The 21946-nt window shown below is 38.4% G+C and overlaps 1 protein-coding gene across 3 annotated transcripts in view; it reads right to left on the bottom strand.

Moving 5' to 3' along the window:
- Positions 1–486: 486 nt before the first annotated feature.
- Positions 487–21946, bottom strand: part of AGBL1 (AGBL carboxypeptidase 1) — a 561424-nt gene continuing 539964 nt past the window's right edge. For 2 of the 3 annotated variants that reach the window (XM_072799089.1, XM_072799044.1), the window contains exon 18: positions 487–888. In XM_072799089.1, coding sequence (XP_072655190.1) covers positions 681–888 — 208 coding nt within the window. In that variant the 3' untranslated portion in view covers positions 487–680. The remainder of the gene's footprint in view (positions 889–21946) is intronic. The other variant, XM_072799053.1, reaches the window with a different exon arrangement.

The raw sequence follows: 21946 nt of genomic DNA, 5'->3' as shown, positions 1-21946 counted from the left end.
TAAAGTTTGTGAAGACCAATGGCCACGTCTTATTCAGTATTGTGCCTTTTCCCTTAGAATCTAGGACAGCTCCTGTATTATACTGGACCTGTAAAATATATACTGCTAAAACAGACCAAGCATAATGCTCATTAATTATTAGTTGGACAGCCTTTCATGTCCAATAATTCAGCAACTAAAGACCCTGCTAGGACCCTCAGAAGTCTCAGTGGGACTCATGATTTGTGATGAGGAGCTCAGATACTATAGTAGGAAGACAACAATAGGAGACAACACTCATATACATATATAGAACAACTTAGACAACCATATAGAAATTTGGCTGGGAAGCCAAAAAGAAGCCCAACTCCTACTTTCAGTCTGCTCCAGTTTCTAGCATAGGAATGGAGAAGAGCTCAAAATAGTGTTGAGAGGATCCATGGTAATCCTGAGAGTAGCCCATCCTAGCATAATGCAGCTTGCATCGGCTCCCAAAGGCCACCTAAATATGTATGTAAAAGGTATAATTATAACATAGCCAGTTTCTATGCCTAGTGAAACTAGAACAAAATCTGGAATTAGGTCGCTGAGCTCACATGGGCTGGCTCTTTGCACCAACGCTGTACATGTCTGATGGTGAAGAGGCAGCATAGTAGCTAGTCCAATGGTGAGAGACATGGAACTCGCTGTAAACCTCAGGACTAAGGGGTGGTTTTTCTTCCCTGGCCTGGCCCCTCTTCTTCTTCCCCTCCCTCGTCCTTGTTGAAAGCACACTCCTGGATCTGCCGGTCCAGCTCAGAGAAGCTCCCTTCTGGGTCTGAGCTGCTGTCTGTAATGTAATCAATCTCCTCCATGCAGGGGGGCTCATCATCCAGCTCTGAGGTCACACTGCTGCTGCTGCTGCATCTGCTGTGGGTTCCCACAAAAATAGAAAAAGAGAGGAAGGAGAGGAAGGGAGGGAAGGAAAAAGGGATGAAAAAATACAGAAGGGGAGGGAAACAGAGAGAGGGAGGTGGGGGAAAAGGAGAAGGAAATAAAAAGAGAAGTTACCCAAAGGAAAGAGCATTTATAATCAATGAGAAAGGGGGAAGAAAAGTTATCTTCCCTGAGTCTGCATCTCAACAGCCCCTGCTCCTTTAAATGTGTCCCATACACAGTCCTTGGGTCCTCAATCATTATTTTGAGATGTCGGAGGGAAATCACATAAAATCTTCGAGATTCCCTTTTCCTTTGCCAGAAGAGTTTGCATTTCTAATTCCAATCAGATTTCCAGGCAGCCCGGGTGGCTCAGCTGTATAGCGCCGCCTTCAGCCCAGAGCATGATCCTGGAGACCCAGGATAGAGTCCCACATCAGTCTCCCTGAATGGAGCCTGCTTCTTTTCTGCCTGTGTCTCTCCTCTCTCTCTCTGTGTGTGTCTCTCATGAATAAATAAATAAAATCTTTAAAAAAAAAAAGAAGAAGATTTCCAATCAGAAGAGGTGGACAACTTCATGTATTTAAGATCTTCAGAATCTTTTTGGCTCAAAGTGAAATTCTCAGAGAAGGTGTCACTGAGTATCAGAGACAGAGACACTGTCCAGAGAAGGGTGGAACTGGAATTCGGGTAGCTAAGACCAAAAGCCCTAGTCTGTCCCACTGTAACTCATAGCACTGTGAGTCATTGCATAGCTCTCATTCATTATGATGAGTAGTTTATTAGAATTAGACAAGTAATCTAGGTTGAAATTAATAAAGGAGAGAGAAAGTGGGAAAACAGCATTCTTTTTCTACTGTTTGTGCTTCCCATCATTTTCTTTTTCTCCCTTTTATGTTAGTTTATTTACAAATGGAAGATCAGCAGGGGTAGACCAGCAAGAGGTAGAAGGGAGCAGTAGGAATGGACAACACACTTTGGCCACATATTGAGAGCTGGGGATATTTCTTCCCAAGGAACCTCATATCTATCTCATTTGCATAAGGTACCTTCTTTCCTGAAGACTTTCTAATCACTCCCTACTTAGGACTTAACCAATTAGGATTAACAGCGTGCTGGGTTTCTACTCTGTGATTTATAGAAGGCAAGCACTTCATAAATCAGGCAGAGCTGTTCATCCACCTGCCTCGCCATAAACAATGAAAATGGGTAATCAGCGGCATGGTTACATGTTAGCTCCGGAAATGAATCAGAGTCCAGTTCTGTAATTGTCTACTGACTGATGGGAACAGCTTCCATGCTCTCCAGGCCCTAGGTACCCTAAACTGAAGGTCTGGTGGGATATTGCCTGAATGAAGAGGAAGGGGAAGAAATACAAATCTTATTTACACAGTACCACAGCATTAATTTGTTATCATATTTTACAAGCTGAATTGTGGGTGATAAAGCAGTTGAGTAAAGGAAGGTAAGAACTGCCTAACTGTAACATGAGCTCAAGTCAGCAATAACTGATTGCCTGTGACTCAGCCATCACCATACTAGGGACCGAGATGACATTCTGTGCAATGTCAAGAGCCTGAGCTTAAATCCTGGCTCTGAGACCTTGGAAAACCCCTCAGCCTCCTAGAATGGCAATAATGATACCTCAAGAGCTATTGTGCATACTAAATGAGAAAGTACACAGATGCTATCTAGCAGAGTGCTTTGCAAAGTAAAGGCAATCAATAAATTTTAATTCCACTGTTGTACTGTAGATATGAAAGAAGAGGGTGAAACATGGTGTTGAAGGAGAGCAGGCATTGAGCTTTGTTGCTTCACACCTGGGTTATAACTATAGCAAAACCATTCAAATTGGCACTGCTAATAACTTCTCTAAAGCATCATTCTTATTATGCCACTTCCAGATTTAGGAAATTGCAATGACTCTTCCTTGCTTATTAATGCAATGTGGGTATTGAGAGATGGAATGCTCCCTAGGGGGTCCAGTTGGCAGGAGTCCAAGAGTGAACAACAAGGTCCATCTTCCCCTAATGAGCGCCTGTCTTTCCTCCACTGCAGAGTCTGCTCTAATCACTCAGGGACCTGAATCTTTCCCACCACAATCAAATCATCAGGCTGTTCTGGCTGTGATCATCCAAACATATCAGACTACATGTTTTTCCAAATCTTTATTCAAGTAACCGATTTCCCATATCTGAAATGATTTTCCAATCCCTCAGCATTCAACCAGATAAGATATATCATTTTTAAAAGCTCATCTTAATTTCCACCAAATGACTCTTTTGAAAGCTCCATCTCTTTGAAACTTTCTTCCTTTAAATGTTAATCTTCACATATTCACTTAGTTTGTTCTGTTCCTTCTTAAAGTTTACAATTCTATTGTGAATAAGGCCCAAGCCTCTGCCTAATTGTATATTATTCTATAGAAAGTCTAGAATGTGCTAAGAATATAGTAGATGTACAATAAAATGTTGCCAAATTGAACATATAACAAGAACGTATGTAGAAAAATACATACATATCATTTTGGACCATCTTTAGTGAAATTACTTTTTCTTGATTTCTTTTTCAAAGGTTTTATATGTGAATTAAGCCAAAATTATCACATTAGTGCATTTTATTGATTTCAACAAATATAGTTTCTTTTGTCACTGATATATATATAATATAAAATAAATATATTTTTATAGTATACAAGGTATAATAAAGTATTAAATTATATATTATATTACATTTATTTATTTATATAGAGATGTGTATATATGTAAATTTATATTTATATTTAATTCATACATGTAAATATATATTTACATTTATATTTAATGTATCTGTGAAAATGCCAAAAAAGTGTGATTATGTCTCTTACTTATTTTTCCAAATAAAGTAAAAGTATTCTAATAACTTAGAAAATCAAATTACATATTGAGGGATTTCCACTTCTGTATAGACAGAGAAGCATTTATATTTTTTCTTCATAAATTATACTGGATATTTTATATAAAATAAAACATAAGAAGACTGAAATGTGGATGACATATGGAGGAAAGGAAGCAGACAAGATATGGTTTTGGGACTAAAGGACAACATGGTGGTAAGCTCCCTGACATTTCTCTTTGCTTCTTATATCCCAGACTTGAAGCTAGACAAGCTGACAACCTGGAAATGCTAACAGGTGTGGACAAAAACAGCCCAGCAAGAGCTAGTTCTCTCTAGCCAAATGATAAAGAAAAGGCAGCCTAGCAAGAAAGAAGAGTTTAAACTACATTAGCTCTACTCCAGCCAAAAACCACAGATAAACCAGTGGTCCCAACCCTACCCCACCATGAGAAGCAGAGAACCTAGACTTCTACTCTCACTAGACTGTAAAAGGTGCCCACAAGCCCTTTCTTTCCCCCAGGAATAAGGTATTAGAGAAAGTTGAATAGAAAATTGTAACTTTTATTCCTAGTGTACAAAAGTGAGGTCCCTTACCCCTCAATACCACTGGAGGTCATGGGGGAGCCTGAACTTCCATCTGCAACTGTTGGTAACAAGACTGACCCTTACCAGTGCCAATGGAGAGTAGCAGCAAGGCCCTCCTGTCCCTTCAACCCAGAGAAAGTCTGGTGAAAGTCTGGGAGGGGTGGTTACTGAAACACTCCCCACTGCCCAGCAGTAACAAAGAACCCTTATACCCAGGGTGTCAATGTCTTTAAACAGAGAACCTAGACTTTCACCTCTACCTGCCCATAATAAGGTTCCTTCTTCTCCTGTCTGAGTGGTGTCAGAAGAGACAAGTTCAAATTAGGCTTAAATAATACCTTAGTCTCATAGAATAATACCCCAAATATCCAGATTTCAGTATAAAATAATTCACCACACCAACAATCAGGACTATCAATAGATACAAATACCAACATGACAGAGAAGTTAGAATTATCTAACGAGAATTTTAAAGCAGACATGCAAGTGTTCTATTGAAAATTACAAACACACGTGAAAAAAAATAGAATGGCTCAGTAAAGAAATAGAAAAATCTCAGCAAAGGAAATATACATATTATATATTATATTATTTATATATATGGGGTATATATCATTTATATATATATTTATATATATATGGAGTATAATGAAAAACCAAATGAAATTTTACAAGTGAGAAGTATACAATAACAGAAATGTAAAATGTGGCAAAGAAATGTAAGACATAAAGAGAATCAGATGGAAAGTTGAAAAGTGAGTAATAAAAATAAATGAATAAACCAAAAATTCAGCAGATGGGCTCAGCAACATAATGGAAGAGACAGAGAAAAGATTCAGTGGGTTTGATAATAAAACAATTTCACTCAACAGAGTGAAAATAAACTAAACCAACGAGCAGGACATCAAGACCCTGTGGCAATATAACAAAAGATCTAACATTCATTTCATCAGTCTCAAAAGACGAAAATCTGAAAAAGTATTCAAAGTCATGGTTGAAAACTTCTTAAACTTAGCAAAAGACATAAACATACAAGTACAAGAAACTGAGAAAAACCCAAACAGATAAACCCAAAGAAACCCACACCAAGACAGGTTGCTGCCAACCTTCTGAAAACCAATGACACATTAAATCTTGAAAGCAGTGAGAGAGAAACTTTAGGAGAATGACACTATAGGGAAAATATAATTTGAATGATAGCAGTATTCCCCTTAGAAATGGTAGAGGCTAGGAGAAAACGGTACACTCTTTCTTCATGATTGAAAGACAATAACTATCAGGCTAGAATTCAGAAATCAAAAAATAAACATCCTCCATAATGAAGGGAAAATTAAAGGCATTCTTATAGGAACTAAGGTTTTGAGAATTTATTGCCAAATTTGAGAATTTGTCCCACTCTGTAAGAATAGCTAAAGGGAATACTCTAAACAGAAATAAAATAATAACAGAAGAAATTTTGGAACATAAGGAAGAAAGAAAGAACAACAAAAGAGTAAAAATATGGGTAAATAAAATAGATTTTCCCTTTCCTCTTGAATTATTACAATTATGTTTGATAGTTGAAGCCAACATTATAAAGTCACATGACATGGTTCTCCTTGTATTATGTAAATATTTAAGATAATTATATGATAAATGGAAAGCAGAAGATATAGGCACTCAAGTTTTCTATAGTTTGCTTGAATTGGTAAAAATGTGACACCAGTTGATTGCAATAAGTTATATGTATATAATGCAATATCTACAGAACTAAAAATATTATAGAGATATACTCAAGATCCTATAGATAAATCAAAATGGAATTCTAGAAAATATCCACTTACAGAAAACAGAAGAAAGAAAACAGATAAAAAAGAGAAAGAACAAATGGAAAAACGATAAATGGAAGGCTTAGCTCTAATGTACCAATAACATTAAATGTAAATTATCTAAATACACCAATTAAGAGATTCTCAGAGTGGATTAAAAAGCATGATCAAACTGTATGCTGTCTATAACTCACTGAAAATAAAATAGGTAGATGAAAGTGAAAGGATGGAAAAGATATTCCATGCAAACACTGATTTAAAAAAAAAAGGGAAGAATGGCTATGTTAATATTAGTTAATGTAGCTATCAGAGTAAAGGAAATAACCAGAGACACAGAGATGTATGATGATAAAAATGTCCATACATCAAGAAGTCATAGCACTCTTGCATGTATATGCACCAAACAGAACTGCATAAATATGTAAAGCAAACCATGAAAGATCTGAAAGGAGAATTAAACAAATCTATAACTATAGCTCAAGAATTCAACATTCCTTTCTGAATAGTTGATTAAACAACTAGACAGAAAATCAGCAACACTATCAACCACAAGATATAATTGACATTAATAAAATACTTCAGCCCTAAACAACAGAATACATATTCTTTTCTGATGCACTTGGAATATATACCAAAAGAGACCATATCCTCAGCCATACATAAAGCTCCATAAATTGAAAAGGGGAAAAATTGTACAGAGTGTATTCTCTGACCACAGTGGAATCAAGCTAGAAATCAAAGACGGAAATACAAAAGAAAAGTTCCTAAGCAGTTGGAAAGTCAGCAACTACACTTCTAAATAATTCAGGAGGTCAAATAGGATATTTCAAGGTAAAGAAAAAAAGACATCGAATTGAACAAAAATGCAAATATAACCTATCAAAATCTGTGGGGCATAGATAGAGCCAAGGTGAGACGGAAATTGATAACAGTAAATGCTTATCTTAGAAAAGTCTAAAATCAAAAATCTAAGCTGTTACCTTAAGAAGTAGAAACATAAAACCAAAAATAAACTCAAAAGCAAGTAGAAAAAAAGGAAGGAAATAATAAAGAAACAGAAACCAATGTAACTGAAACAGAAGAACAATAGAGAAAAATCAATGAAAAAAAAGAGCTATTTGAAAAAAAAATCTATAAAATTGATTGGCCTCTAACAAGCCTAACAAAGAAAAAAGAAGGAAGGCATTAAATACCACATCAGTACTGAAACAAGACTATCACTACAGACTCTGCAGGCATTGAAATGATCAGGGGATACTACAAAAAACTCTACACACATAAAATTGACAACTTAGATAGCATGGACCAATTCCTTAAAAAAGTAAAAACTACAACAATTCACTTAATATGAAACAGATCATTTGAATAGTTCTATAACTATTAAGAAATTTGAATTTATAATTTAAACTCTTGAAGAAGAAATCTCTAAGGCCATTCACTGGAGAATTCTACAACATGATTAAAAAAAGAATTAACACCAGTTCTACACAATCTTTTCTAGAAAATGAAAGGAGAGAGAATACTTCCTATTCATTTCATGAGTCAAGTATTACCCTGAGACTATAACTAGACAAAGACAGTAAGAAGAAGGAAAGAAAACTACAGACCAATATCCCCCATGAATATAAATCCTTAATAAACTATTAACAAATTGAGTTCAGCATTACAAAAAAAAAAAAAAAAAAGAATTCTACACCCTGACCAAATGGAGTTAATTCCAGGGATTTAAGACTGGCTCAATATTAAAAAACAATTAATAGAAGCCATATACTAACAGGCTAATGAAGAAAAATCACATGATCATATAAATTTATGCAGAAAATGCACTTGATCAAATTCAACACCCATTAAAAAGAAAAATTCTCAGAAAAGATAGTCATAAAGGAAAGACTTCCTGGCCTTGATAAAAAATGTGTATGAAAACCTACAGCTAATAGTGTACTTAATGGTGAAAGACTGAATGCTTTTCCCTGTGATCAGGAACAAGTCAATGATTTCTACTGTCATCATTGCCATTCAACACAGTAGTAGAAGCTGTAGCCAGCAGAGTGAGGCAGGGAATGAATATAAAAGCATATATATGGGAAAATATATGAGAAAGCAAGAAATGAAACCATCTCTATTTTGGGGATATACAAAAACAAAAACCAAATAAACAAAAAATAACCCCTAGAACTATAAGTGAGGTCAATGAAGTCATAGGTAACAAGATCAACATATAAGTCAATTATACCTCAGTTAGTAAAAATGAACATATTAAAATCACTAAACTTTTATAACCACTAAATAATAATGAAACACCTACATGTTGACAGAACAAACCATATACCAGACTCGTATAGTAAGAAATGTAAAAAACTAATGACAGAAATCCAAGATTTCAATAAATGGAAAACCATACAGGGGTTAGAAGATTCAACATTGTAAAGATGGTGATTTTCCCCAAATTGGTAGACAAATTTAACATGATTCTTATCAAAACTCCAAAAATACTCTTGTTGATCTCGGTAAGGTTATGCTAAAATTCATGCGGAAAGGCTAAGGAACTAGAAATAGCTAAAACAATTTTGAAAACAAAAATAAGGTAGGAGGGAGGAATCACTCCACTCAATTTCAAGACATATTCTATAGCTACAGTTATCAAGACTGTATGGTTCTGGCAGAGTGATAGACACGTATCAACAAAATAGGACAGAGAGCCTAGATATCTATCCACATAGGTAAGACCAAAGTACAAAACCAACTCAACCACTAGGGAAGTTTTTGATTTTGTATTTTATAAAATATCAAGAGATTTTGCAAAAGAAAGACATTAGCAAACATACAAGACCTCAAGAAATAGAAAGCTAATTGTTTTCCTTAGAAAGGTACAGGCTGAGGCTAAGGGAAGATTTTATGCGAGAAAATCTAAGCAACTCAAAGATGGAACAGAATAAAGATCTCAGAAATGGGAAAGCCATGGTCAGAAAACTGTAGATATATGTTAAATATGTAAGGCTAATCTGGAATTGATGTTTATAAAATAGAATATAAATGTTATAAATCTTGCCAATGTAAAAACAATGTTATAACTAATACAAATAATGTATGAGTCCAAAGGAAATGCAAATTAGAAACTTTGTTCATTTACAGTATGAGTCAATAGATAATACAATCAGTTCAAAAATAAAAACAGGAAATAGAGGCTTAAATTTAGGAAAGGAATGTTAACAATGTAATAATTAGAAACTTTATTGCAGAAATGGGAAACAACAGATGATACAGATGATTTGGAACCCCAAAATTGTACTGTGAGTATAAACAGTGTGATTCTAGTTGGTGAAATCCTAAAACCCTAATCAGAAATAAGCATAAAACTACCACATAGGTATTCTTTCAAAACCCAGGGTCTATGGAATTCCCATGGAGGAGGTGAAGGATACATCCTGCTGAAGGTGTACCCACAAAAACAAATTATGGATCATATGAGAAAATAATTCACCAAGAACAAAACAGCAGCAAAAACCGACATCCCACAACCTGAAATAATATGACAGTTTGGAAGAGACAATAGAATAAGGATGTTTAAAATGATTAGGGGATTAGAATACATTCCAGAAACATAATGAAAGAATAAGACCTTTTTGAAGAAAAAAATAGGTGAATTCAGAAGCTGAACAGATTATCTCTAAAAGAAAAAAAAGAAAAGTGCAATCATCAGCTCAGTGGAGTGGTTCAACAGCACAAAAGACACAGTTAAACAGAGAATTCATAGATAAGAAAGTAGATGTATATAGGGGATTTTTAGGTTAAGTTGATAAGGGGCAATCTTCAAAAAGATAATGGGGGGGTTGGTAGTTCTCAAATTGAAGAAATACTCTGCAATGCAGGAAAATCTAGGCAACAAAGAAAGTCCATAATTATACACACCAGATCAGCATCAATTAAAAAAAGGGCCATTCAGGGGCACCTGGGTGGCTCAGTCAGTTAAATGTCTGCCTTTGGCTCAAGTTATGATCCCAGGGATTTAGGATCCTGCCCCACATCAGGTTCCCTGCTCAGCGGAGAGTCTGCTTCTCCTTCTCCCTCTGCTGCTCCCCCTGCTTGTGTATGTTCTCTCTCTCTGTCAAATAATTAAATTTTTAAAAAATCTTTTATAAAAAAGGGCCAATCAGAGAAATCAGGAAAGAAAAAGCAGATTACCCTTAAGTGAATGACACTTAGAACAACATATTTCCCATTAAAACACACACATACACAAAACAAATAAATAGGGGCAACTAGGTAAAGGGAACTCCCTGTGATATCCTGGCAACTTTCCTATAAACCTAAAAATAAAAAAAAATAAAAAATAAATAAAAATTAAAAAAAAAAACTTTCTATAAATCTAAACTTAAAATATAAAAAAACCCAAACTAAAAAAAAAAACCCTAAAAACCTAAGAAAAGGATTTTAAAAGGTTTAAAAACTAATAGAAATGTTACACCTAGCCAAAAAACAAAACAGTGAGTTAACGCCTTGAAAATGCCAAGAGAAAACAAGCCCCAAGCTGCAATTCCATACTAAAACAAACAAATATGACTTTATTTTTCGTGAACAAGGATAAAATAAATAAATTTTCCCACACATGGACCATCCTTGAAAGAACCGCTAATGTGTGTACTTCTACAAGAAGGAAATTGAACTCATAAGGAAGAAATAAGATCTCAAGGTCTCAAGAAATAATTTTGTAGAAAAAAATTGCTAAACATGGGATAATATGAGAAATATCCTTCTACAGTCTGACTGTAGTTGCACTTGGACAGTAAGAATAGAGTGAGTTAAAATAATCAATGACCAAGAGAATATGGGCAGACCTGATGTTTGCCACTGCCCAGCCTGGCCTTGGAGTGAGCAAACTTCCATGGGTTCCATGGTTTCTAATATTATATTATATACATATAATATATGCACATGCAATAAAATTATTGTTTTAGTGAGAAAAAAATGATGCTAAAATGTTTTTAATACAAAAGATAAGAGAAAGGCTGGGGAGAAGAAGGGAGAAAATGTAAAAAAAAAAAAAGACAACAGGAAAGAAAGAAAAATAAAGAGGAAAAGAAGGGAGGGAGCAAAGGCAGGGGGGTGGAGAAAAGATAGAAATGGGATGGATAAAGAAGATAAACTGCTGGTATGGCAGGTGTCCCTGGCAAGGGGTCAGTCAGGCTCGCTATATATATCCTGCCACCACTCAGTCCATTATCTCATTTCCTTTGAACAGAATTGCTCACATTGAGTCAAATGCAGTAAAATTGTCCTTGACATCTCTGCCCATCTACCCCAACTCAAAGGCAAAGTTTGCATCCCACCTCCTCTTTGAAATCTTGAGCAAGAACAGTGGCCTCTCTCCTTTCTTTCACTTGCTCAAGCATGTAGCAGGACTCGTCTCTCTGACATGTGTTACTATCTAATATCACTGTCAGTGTTAATAAGTGATTCCACGTGTGTTGACCCTTGGCTAGTTGCCAGACTACTAGTTGCATTGTCCTCATCTCCAAGGCAATGAGGAAAACCTCATCAGTGCCAGACTAGCCCCATCTCCCTAGCTGTTTGTTGTTCCAGGCAATTTCCCACCCTCACAAACAGCCTCACCCCAATGTTAGCCCAATACAGTAAATAAAGCTCTGCTGTCCAAGGAGAACCTGCTAAGGGCAACCAACGTTCTACGTGGCAGAGAGCAGGCTTGAGTTTCTCAAGTGAAGCTGGACCTGCTCTCTCTGCAGCTTACAGATTCAGCTATTTAGTTCCTTCTCTCTCTTATTTTCTACAACTGATGAATTCAATAAGAAGGACCCATCATATACAACTTACATTAAATATAAATGAAAGGAACTAAATTTATGCAGAAATCAAACTGTTTCCAGTGGTAGGGTGCTCCTCAATATCCAGATGCGGGAAGTGTATGGAGAAAACACCTGAAAAGTGATTTTACTTCTTCCTTTTCACCTGGATGCTTTGATAGCTTAGAGACACATTCAAAAGTCGCTTTGGGTGGTGTTGGAGAATCCCGTGGTACAGGAGGAAAAATACAAACCAGAAACAAAACCCAAACTTGGAGTCATTCAAGTGATTGAAGGTTTGAATCTTGGTTCCAAATACCCAGTGAGAAACTGGAAATTTACTTTCTCTGAGCTTCACTGTCTTCATCTATAAAATGGGCATCCCACTAGCTTTCTTCTTGAAATGATATAAGGGGAAGCAAATTTCATAGCACAAAACCTCTACTGAATTTTTTTTTTTTTTTTGTATTTATTTATTTATTTATTTATTTATTTATTTATTTTTTTTTTTTTTTTTTATTGGTGTTCAATTTACTAACATACAGAATAACACCCAGTGCCCGTCACCCATTCACTCCCACCCCCCGCCCTCCTCCCCTTCTACCACCCCTAGTTCGTTTCCCAGAGTTAGCAGTCTTTATGTTCTGTCTCCCTTTCTGATATTTCCCACACATTTCTTCTCCCTTCCCTTATTTTCCCTTTCACTATTATTTATATTCCCCAAATGAATGAGAACATATAATGTTTGTCCTTCTCCGACTGACTTACTTCACTCAGCATAATACCCTCCAGTTCCATCCACGTTGAAGCAAATGGTGGGTATTTGTCATTTCTAATAGCTGAGTAATATTCCATTGTATACATAAACCACATCTTCTTTATCCATTCATCTTTCGTTGGACACCGAGGCTCCTTCCACAGTTTGGCTATCGTGGCCATTGCTGCTAGAAACATCGGGGTGCAGGTGTCCCAGCGTTTCATTGCATTTGTATCTTTGGGGTAAATCCCCAACAGTGCAATTGCTGGGTCATAGGGCAGGTATATTTTTAACTGTTTGAGGAACCTCCACACAGTTTTCCACAGTGGCTGCACCAGTTCACATTCCCACCAACAGTGTAAGAGGGTTCCCTTTTCTCCACATCCTCTCCAACATTTGTTGTTTCCTGCCTTGTTAATTTTTCCCATTCTCACTGGTGTGAGGTGGTATCTCATTGTGGTTTTGATTTGTATTTCCCTGATGGCAAGTGATGCAGAGCATTTTCTCATGTGCATGTTGGCCATGTCTATGTCTTCTTCTGTGAGATTTCTGTTCATGTCTTTTGCCCATTTCATGATTGGATTGTTTGTTTCTTTGGTGTTGAGTTTAAAAAGTTCTTTATAGATCTTGGAAACTAGCCCTTTATCTGATATGTCATTTGCAAATATCTTCTCCCATTCTGTAGGTTGTCTTTGAGTTTTGTTGACTGTATCCTTTGCTGTGCAAAAGCTTCTTGTCTTGATGAAGTCCCAATAGTTCATTTTTGCTTTTGTTTCTTTTGCCTTCGTGGATGTATCTTGCAAGAAGTTACTATGGCCGAGTTCAAAAAGGGTGTTGCCTGTGTTCTTCTCTAGGATTTTGATGGAATCTTGTCTCACATTTAGATCTTTCATCCATTTTGAGTTTATCTTTGTGTATGGTGAAAGAGAGTGGTCTAGTTTCATTCTTCTGCATGTGGATGTCCAATTTTCCCAGCACCATTTATTGAAGAGACTGTCTTTCTTCCAATGGATAGTCTTTCCTCCTTTATCGAATATTAGTTGCCCATAAAGTTCAGGGTCCACTTCTGGATTCTCTATTCTGTTCCACTGATCTATGCGTCTGTTTTTGTGCCAGTACCACACTGTCTTGATGACCACAGCTTTGTAGTACAACCTGAAATCTGGCATTGTGATGCCCCCAGATATGGTTTTCTTTTTTAAAATTCCCCTGGCTATTCGGGGTCTTTTCTGATTCCACACAAATCTTAAAATAATTTGTTCTAACTCTCTGAAGAAAGTCCATGGTATTTTGATAGGGATTGCATTAAACGTGTATATTGCCCTGGGTAACATTGACATTTTCACAATATTAATTCTGCCAATCCATGAGCATGGAATATTTTTCCATCTCTTTGTGTCTTCCTCAATTTCTTTCAGAAGTGTTCTATAGTTTTGAGGGTATAGATCCTTTACATCTTTGGTGAGGTTTATTCCTAGGTATCTTATGCTTTTGGGTGCAATTGTAAATGGGATTGACTCCTTAATTTCTCTTTCTTCAGTCTCATTGTTAGTGTATAGAAATGCCACTGACTTCTGGGCATTGATTTTGTATCCTGCCACGCTACCGAATTGCTGTATGAGTTCTAGCAATCTTGGGGTGGAGACTTTTGGGTTTTCTATGTAGAGTATCATGTCATCGGCGAAGAGGGAGAGTTTGACTTCTTCTTTGCCAATTTGAATGCCTTTAATGTCTTTTTGTTGTCTGATTGCTGAGGCTAGGACTTCCAGTACTATGTTGAATAGCAGTGGTGAGAGTGGACATCCCTGTCTTGTTCCTGATCTTAGGGGAAAGGCTCCCAGTGCTTCCCCATTGAGAATGATATTTGCTGTGGGCTTTTCATAGATGGCTTTTAAGATGTCGAGGAATGTTCCCTCTATCCCTACACTCTGAAGAGTTTTGATCAGGAATGGATGCTGTATTTTGTCAAATGCTTTCTCTGCATCCAATGAGAGGATCATATGGTTCTTGGTTTTTCTCTTGCTGATATGATGAATCACATTGATTGTTTTACGGGTGTTGAACCAGCCTTGTGTCCCAGGGATAAATCCTACTTGGTCATGGTGAATAATTTTCTTAATGTATTGTTGGATCCTATTGGCCAGTATCTTGTTGAGAATTTTTGCATCCATGTTCATCAGGGATATTGGTCTGTAATTCTCCTTTTTGGCGGGGTCTTTGTCTGGCTTTGGAATTAAGGTGATGCTGGCTTCATAGAACGAATTTGGAAGTACTCCATCTCTTTCTATCTTTCCAAACAGCTTTAGGAGAATAGGTATGATTTCTTCTTTAAACGTTTGATAAAATTCTCCTGGGAAGCCATCTGGCCCTGGACTCTTGTGTCTTGGGAGGTTTTTGATGACTGCTTCAATTTCCTCCCTGGTTATTGGCCTGTTCAGGTTTTCTATTTCTTCCTGTTCCAGTTTTGGTAGTTTGTGGCTTTCCAGGAATGCGTCCATTTCTTCTAGATTGCCTAATTTATTGGCGTATAGCTGTTCATAATATGTTTTTAAAATCGTTTGTATTTCCTTGGTGTTGGTAGTGATCTCTCCTTTCTCATTCATGATTTTATTAATTTGAGTCTTCTCTCTCTTCTTTTTAATAAGGCTGGCTAATGGTTTATCTATCTTATTAATTCTTTCAAAGAACCAACTCCTGGTTCTGTTGATCTGTTCCACAGTTCTTCTGGTCTCGATTTCGTTGAGTTCTGCTCGAATCTTTATTAGCTCCCTTCTTCTCTTGGGTGTAGGATCTATTTGCTGTTTTTTCTCTAGCTCCTTTATGTGTAAGGTTAGCTTTTGTATTTGAGTTCTTTCCAGTTTTTGAATGGATGCTTGTATTGCGATGTATTTCCCCCTTAGGACTGCTTTTGCTGCATCCCAAAGATTTTGAACGGTTGTATCTTCATTCTCATTAGTTTCCATGAATCTTTTTAATTCTTCCTTAATTTCCTGGTTGACCCTTTTATCTTTTAGCAGGATGGTCCTTAACCTCCATGTGTTTGAGGTCCTTCCAAACTTCTTGTTGTGATTTAGTTCTAATTTCAAGGCATTATGGTCCGAGAATATGCAGGGGACAATCCCAATCTTTTGGTATCGGTTCAGACCCGATTTGTGACCCAATATGTGGTCTATTCTGGAGAAAGTTCCATGTGCGCTTGAGAAGAATGTGTATTCAGTTGAGTTTGGATGTAAAGTTCTGTAGATATCTGTGAAATCCATCTGGTCCAGTGTATCATTTAAAGCTCTCGTTTCTTTGGAGATGTTTTGCTTAGAAGACCTATCAAGTATAGAAAGAGCTAGATTGAAGTCACCAAGTATAAGTGTATTATTATCTAAGTATTTCTTCACTTTGGTTAATAATTGATTTATATATTTGGCAGCTCCCACATTCGGAGCATATATATTGAGGATTGTTAAGTCCTCTTGTTGAATAGATCCTTTAAGTATGATATAGTGTCCCTCTTCATCTCTCACTACAGTCTTTGGGGTAAATTTTAGTTTATCTGATATAAGGATGGCTACCCCTGCTTTCTTTTGAGGACCATTCGAATGGTAAATGGTTCTCCAACCTTTTATTTTCAGGCTGTAGGTGTCCTTCTGTCTAAAATGAGTCTCTTGTAGACAGCAAATAGATGGGTCCTGCTTTTTTATCCAGTCTGAAACCCTGCGCCTTTTGATGGGGTCATTAAGCCCGTTCACATTCAGAGTTACTATTGAGAGATATGAGTTTAGTGTCATCATGATATCTATTCAGTCTTTGTTTTTGTGGACTGTTCCACTGAACTTCTTCTTAAAGGGGAATTTTAAGAGGCCCCCTTAAAATTTCTTGCAGAGCTGGTTTGGAGGTCACATATTCTTTTAGTTGCTGCCTGTCTTGGAAGCTCTTTATCTCTCCTTCCATTTTGAATGAGAGCCTTGCTGGATAAAGTATTCTTGGTTGCATGTTCTTTTCATTTAGGACCCTGAATATATCCTGCCAGCCCTTTCTGGCCTGCCAGGTCTCTGTGGAGAGGTCTGCTGTTACCCTAATACTCCTCCCCATAAAAGTCAGGGATTTCTTGTCTCTTGCTGCTTTAAGGATCTTCTCCTTATCTTTGGAATTTGCAAGCTTCACAATTAAATGTCGAGGTGTTGAACGGTTTTTATTGATTTTAGGGGGGGATCTCTCTATTTCCTGGATCTGAATGCCTGTTTCCCTTCCCAGATTAGGAAAGTTTTCAGCTAGAATTTGTTCAAATACATATTCTGGCCCTCTGTCCCTTTCGGCGCCCTCGGGAACCCCAATTAAACGTAGGTTTTTCTTCCTCAGGCTGTCGTTTATTTCCCTTAATCTATCTTCATGGTCTTTTAATTGTTTGTCTCTTTTTTCCTCAGTTTCCCTCTTTGCTGTCAACTTGTCTTCTAGGTCACTCACTCGTTCTTCCACCTCGTTAACCCTCGTCGTTAGGACTTCTAGTTTGGATTGCATCTCATTCAATTGGTTTTTAATTTCTGCCTGATTAGCTCTAAATTCTGCAGTCATGAAGTCTCTTGAGTCCTTTATACTTTTTTCTAGAGCCACCAGTAGCTGTATAATAGTGCTTCTGAATTGGCTTTCTGACATTGAATTGTAATCCAGATTTTGTAACTCTGTGGGAGAGAGGACTGTTTCTGATTCTTTCTTTTGAGGTGAGGTTTTCCTTCTAGTCATTTTGCTCAGTGCAGAGTGGCCAAAAGCAAGTTGTATTGGGAAAAAGAGAAAAAGAGAGGAGAGAAAGAAGGAAAGAAAAGAGAAAGAGAAAAAAAAAGGGAAGAAAAAGAAAAAAAAACGAAAAAAAAAAAAAAAAAGAAGAAAAAGAGAAAGAAAAAGAAAGGAGAAAAAAAGGGGGTGGGGGAAGGAAACAAATCAAAAAGCAAAACAAAACAAAAACAAAAACAAAAACAAAAACAAAAACAAAAACAAACAAACAAAAAAAGAACCACCGGGGAGTATCTTCTGATTCTGTGTTCTTTAAGTCCCTTGGCTTCTCCTGGAAGTTGTCCGTCTAGCTGGTCTTCTGGGGGAGGGGCCTGCTGTGCTGATTTTCAGGTGTTAGCAGTTGGGGGAGCTGCTGTGCCCCTGCCTGGTGCAGGGCTCGGTGGGGGTTGTTTACCCCGTGAGGCCGCAGGAGGAACAGCCCCAGTGGCGGGGCAGCTCTGGAAACCTGGATTCAGCTCCGGCAGGAACTCCGTCTGCAGGGCCTGGAGGCTCCGGGCGGGGCCGCTGATCTGCTCAGCTGGGGCAGGAGCGTCCTTGCGGTCCTGGGCCCTCCCAGCCTCTGCCTGTCCCCGGGGAGGCGGGATCCTGGGCTGTGTCCCGGCGCCCTGTGCTCCGGAGCCTGCGCTGGTGGATTCGCGCTCCCGGGCCGCGCAGCCCCCTCCGCGGAGCCGCCGCCCGAGCCCCTCCGAGCTGCTCCTGGAACCGCGCAGCCCCCACCGCACGGAGCCTCTTCTTCTGCCCGAGCCCCTCCGAGCTGCTCCCGGGGCCGCGCAGCCCCCTCCGCGGAGCCGCCGCCCGAGCCCCTTCAGCTGCTCCGGGTCCCGCCGGGTCCCGCCGTGCGCGCTGCAGCCCTTAGGGAGCTCGGCGCACTCTCCTGGGCGCGCAGTTGCTGTTACTGTCCCGGGGAGCCCGAGGGCATCCCCGCCCTCCTGGGTCCTGCTCCAACTCCCTGGAGCCCCTTTCCGCCCGGGAAGGTCGGTGCAGCTCCTGCTCCTCCGGGACGGGGCTCTCCTGTCCTGGGGACACTCGCCCCGGCCTCAGCCCGGCTCCTCCTGGGCCCCTCCCCCTTGGAGGCCTTTGTTCCTTTATTTCTTTTTCCCCGTCTTCCTACCTTGATAGATGCGCGAACTCTTCTCACTGTAGCATTCCAGCTGGTCTCTCTTTGAATCTCAGGCCGAATTCATAGATTTTCAGGATAATTTGAAGGTTTTCTAGGTAGTTTGGTGGAGACAGGTGATTTGGAGACCCTACTCCTCCGCCATCTTGCTCCTCCCCCTCTACTGAATTTTTATTCCTCTTCCTTCTCCATAGTGTTTGCAGATAAAGCATGAAAATATTTTTTTATACTGGCAAGTTCATCATCTTCATCCTCGCATATAAACCCAATAAATGCAGCTGGCAAACAGTTTCTAAGCAAAGCTATTAAGAGTCTCTATCCCTCACAATTCTTCCAAGCCAGCCCAGTACAGCAATTTGCAAATTTATGATGTGATAGATAGAATTTCTTTGTTTTGATTTTGCATTTGCATATTTATTGAGATATGACGATCTTAATTAGTTCTGCCTTTTTTGTTTTGTTTGTTTTCTTGGTTGGGAAAAGACAGCTTTCTATAGTGCAAAATAATTCTGCATGCTAACAGGGTGAACCAAATCCAGCCTGTGGCATTCCTTGATGTTGATGCTGTTTAAAATGCAGCTTTGTGGAGTCTCTTTTCACTTGTTTTCTCTTTAAATGCTGAGGTAATGCTAAAGACTTGGGTGAATGCCAGACCTCAAGAGGCAGCCACCTACTGAGCAGCAAGAGAACACTTTTAAAATTCCAGACACTTGTACTTACCCTACATGTTCTCCCCAGACTATCACCCATCTCCCTCCTGAAAAAGCTGAGCCCACCAAATGCCTCTTCGAAATGCATCTGCTGCACTTTGGCTTTTGGAGAGGAGAAAATGCAACCAAATTCCCGGGGTGGATGTGTCCCAGGGGAGTATTTGTACATACTGTTCAAACCGTACTTTTCATACTGGACCCTCTATTTACTTTCTGCAGGAGCAGAGCTGTGTGAATTCTGTGCCCTATCTGAGAGGCAGCAGCAGCCCAATAGATAACACATAAACATGTAAAGATACTGATCATGCCCACTATGAATATCTCACCATATCATCACCCAGAACAATTAGCGGGATTCCCTAGAGTTTCCCATTTGCCAACTTCTTCACACCATCACAAAGTCTGTCACTGATTCAACACTTTTACGAAGAAGGATATAATTTATTATTTTCCTGGGAAGGGGCAGTTGATTTTGCTTATGAAAATAACCCCAATAATGGAGAATTTCCTGTATACAGAGAAAAGCACCAGACACCTTTGGTAAAGGGGAAAAAATAGCACTGCTAATCACCTACTGTATGCCAAATGATTTGCATTTACTTCATTTCATTTAAAATGCAAACAAATATACACATCTATGGGGTGATATTTATGATTTTATAGTTGGGAAAAGAGAGATCTTGGGTATTTAGAAAATGTTCTTAATATCTTAAAGCTACACATGGCATATAAGATGTATAATTAGATAAGAGCAAGGGTTTCTGTGTCCCTCAATTCAATCAACAAATATTGATGTATAAAATCTACTTGGCTTGAGGAAGAAATGGGAAGAGACATTAATTCAGCCAAAATCAAAGTTATGGGCTCTATCAAGTGGTCTAGATGTCTAGAAAAAGTCCAATGCCATTCTCATCAAAAATTCATAGCAATAAGTGTCCTACTTCTTTTTAAAAAATATTAATTTATTTGAGAAAGAAAGAGCATGAACCAGGGGAGAGGCAGAGAGAGGGAGAGAGAGAATCACAAGTATATTCCATGCTGAGTGCGGAGCCCAATCCAGGTCCGGATCTCATGACCCCGAGATCATGACCTAAGCTGAAATCAAGAGTCAGACATTCAACGGACTAAACAATCCAAGCACCCCTAAATCTCCTGCTTCTTAATGAACAAGTGAGTCCATGCAGGTGATGTGGTCCAAATTTATCACAAAAATAGGAATACAGAATAAAAAAAGGATGAAAGTGCATTAGTGAGAAAAGAATGAAAACAAAAGCAGGGACAGAAATACACACACACACACAGAAAGGGGGGGAGGGAAATGAAGATGGTGTGTGTGAGGTGTTTAGGAAACCAGTTTGTCAGCAAGAGCTTTCTCTCCCTAAGTTTTCATAACTTCTGTGATAAATGAGTTGACCTAAGTGGCTTGGAAAAACAAAACAAAAGCAAAAACATATGTAAGGTGCTGGCTCACCATGGAGAATAATCAAGAGCTGAAAAATCTGTATGACAGAAGATTTTTGAGGGCTCCACTGAGGTTTCAGATATGAACTTTAAATTATTCATCTAGAATAGTCGATGAAGTACCACTGAGCCAAATCATATTTTACTCAGTCTTCCGCTTTAGAAATTCACCTGGTAGACAGAGTTGGTGTCTGGGGTGTGTGGTTGGCCACACTCTGTCACTAAAGGACTTAGAGAAATTAACTAACCCATATAGGTGGGGCACTTGGTTGAGCATCTGCCTTTGGCTCAGGTGGTGATCCTGGGTCCTGGGATTGAGTCCCACATCCGGCTCCCCACAGGAAGCCTGTTTCTCCCTCTGCCTGTATCTCTGCCTCTCTCTTTGTGTCTCTCATGAATGAATAAATAAGAAATCTTTTATAAAACCTAACCCATATAGCTATCCAATTCAGGAGCATGATGAGCCGATGCCAATTGACTAGAGGTATCATGAGCAAGTCAGTTTGTCACTTTAGAAATGAATGATGATGGTATTGCTCAGGCTCTATTGTCACACTGTTTAAAAGATACTCACTCTCATATCTGCTTTGCACCAGTTCTTACCGTGTTTTCTCATGGAACAGCTCCAAATACATCCTATTGAATATTTGTGGGTAACTGCTAAAGAGCTACAACATACTGGGGCAAGCTGAAATATTTTGCCATTTGCTACATTCCCTTGAGCAGTGGAATGCATGGTATGATGTAAGTTTCAATGATTCAAAACAAAACAAAACAAAACAAAACCCAAAAAACCACTCTACAGTGGTACCAAACAATCAAACTGTAGTGGTGTCTCATTCACTTACACTGTAACACTGTAACAGTCATCATTTCAAAATCTTGCAAAAGATCACTTTTTCATTGTCTGGAAGAAAGAATATCTGAGAGAAGTACACATTTGCTGAAATCAATTAGATTTCAGTGTAACTTTGGGTTGGTCCCAACTTTCTCTGCTAAGATGTATCACCATCCCAATATTATATTAGAAGGACTTTCCTTTTCTTACATGCTTCAAAACCACAAAGAAATAAACCTGGTTATCAGACATAAAAAGAAACAACATTTCAAGGATGAATTATGTGATGGAAAAGGTCTGGGGTGATTTCTCAGCAAAAACA

This window comes from Canis lupus, chromosome 2 (assembly GCF_048164855.1).
Source record: "Canis lupus baileyi chromosome 2, mCanLup2.hap1, whole genome shotgun sequence".
Taxonomy (NCBI): Eukaryota; Metazoa; Chordata; class Mammalia; order Carnivora; family Canidae; genus Canis; species Canis lupus.
This window is presented reverse-complemented; position numbering and strand designations above follow the sequence as displayed.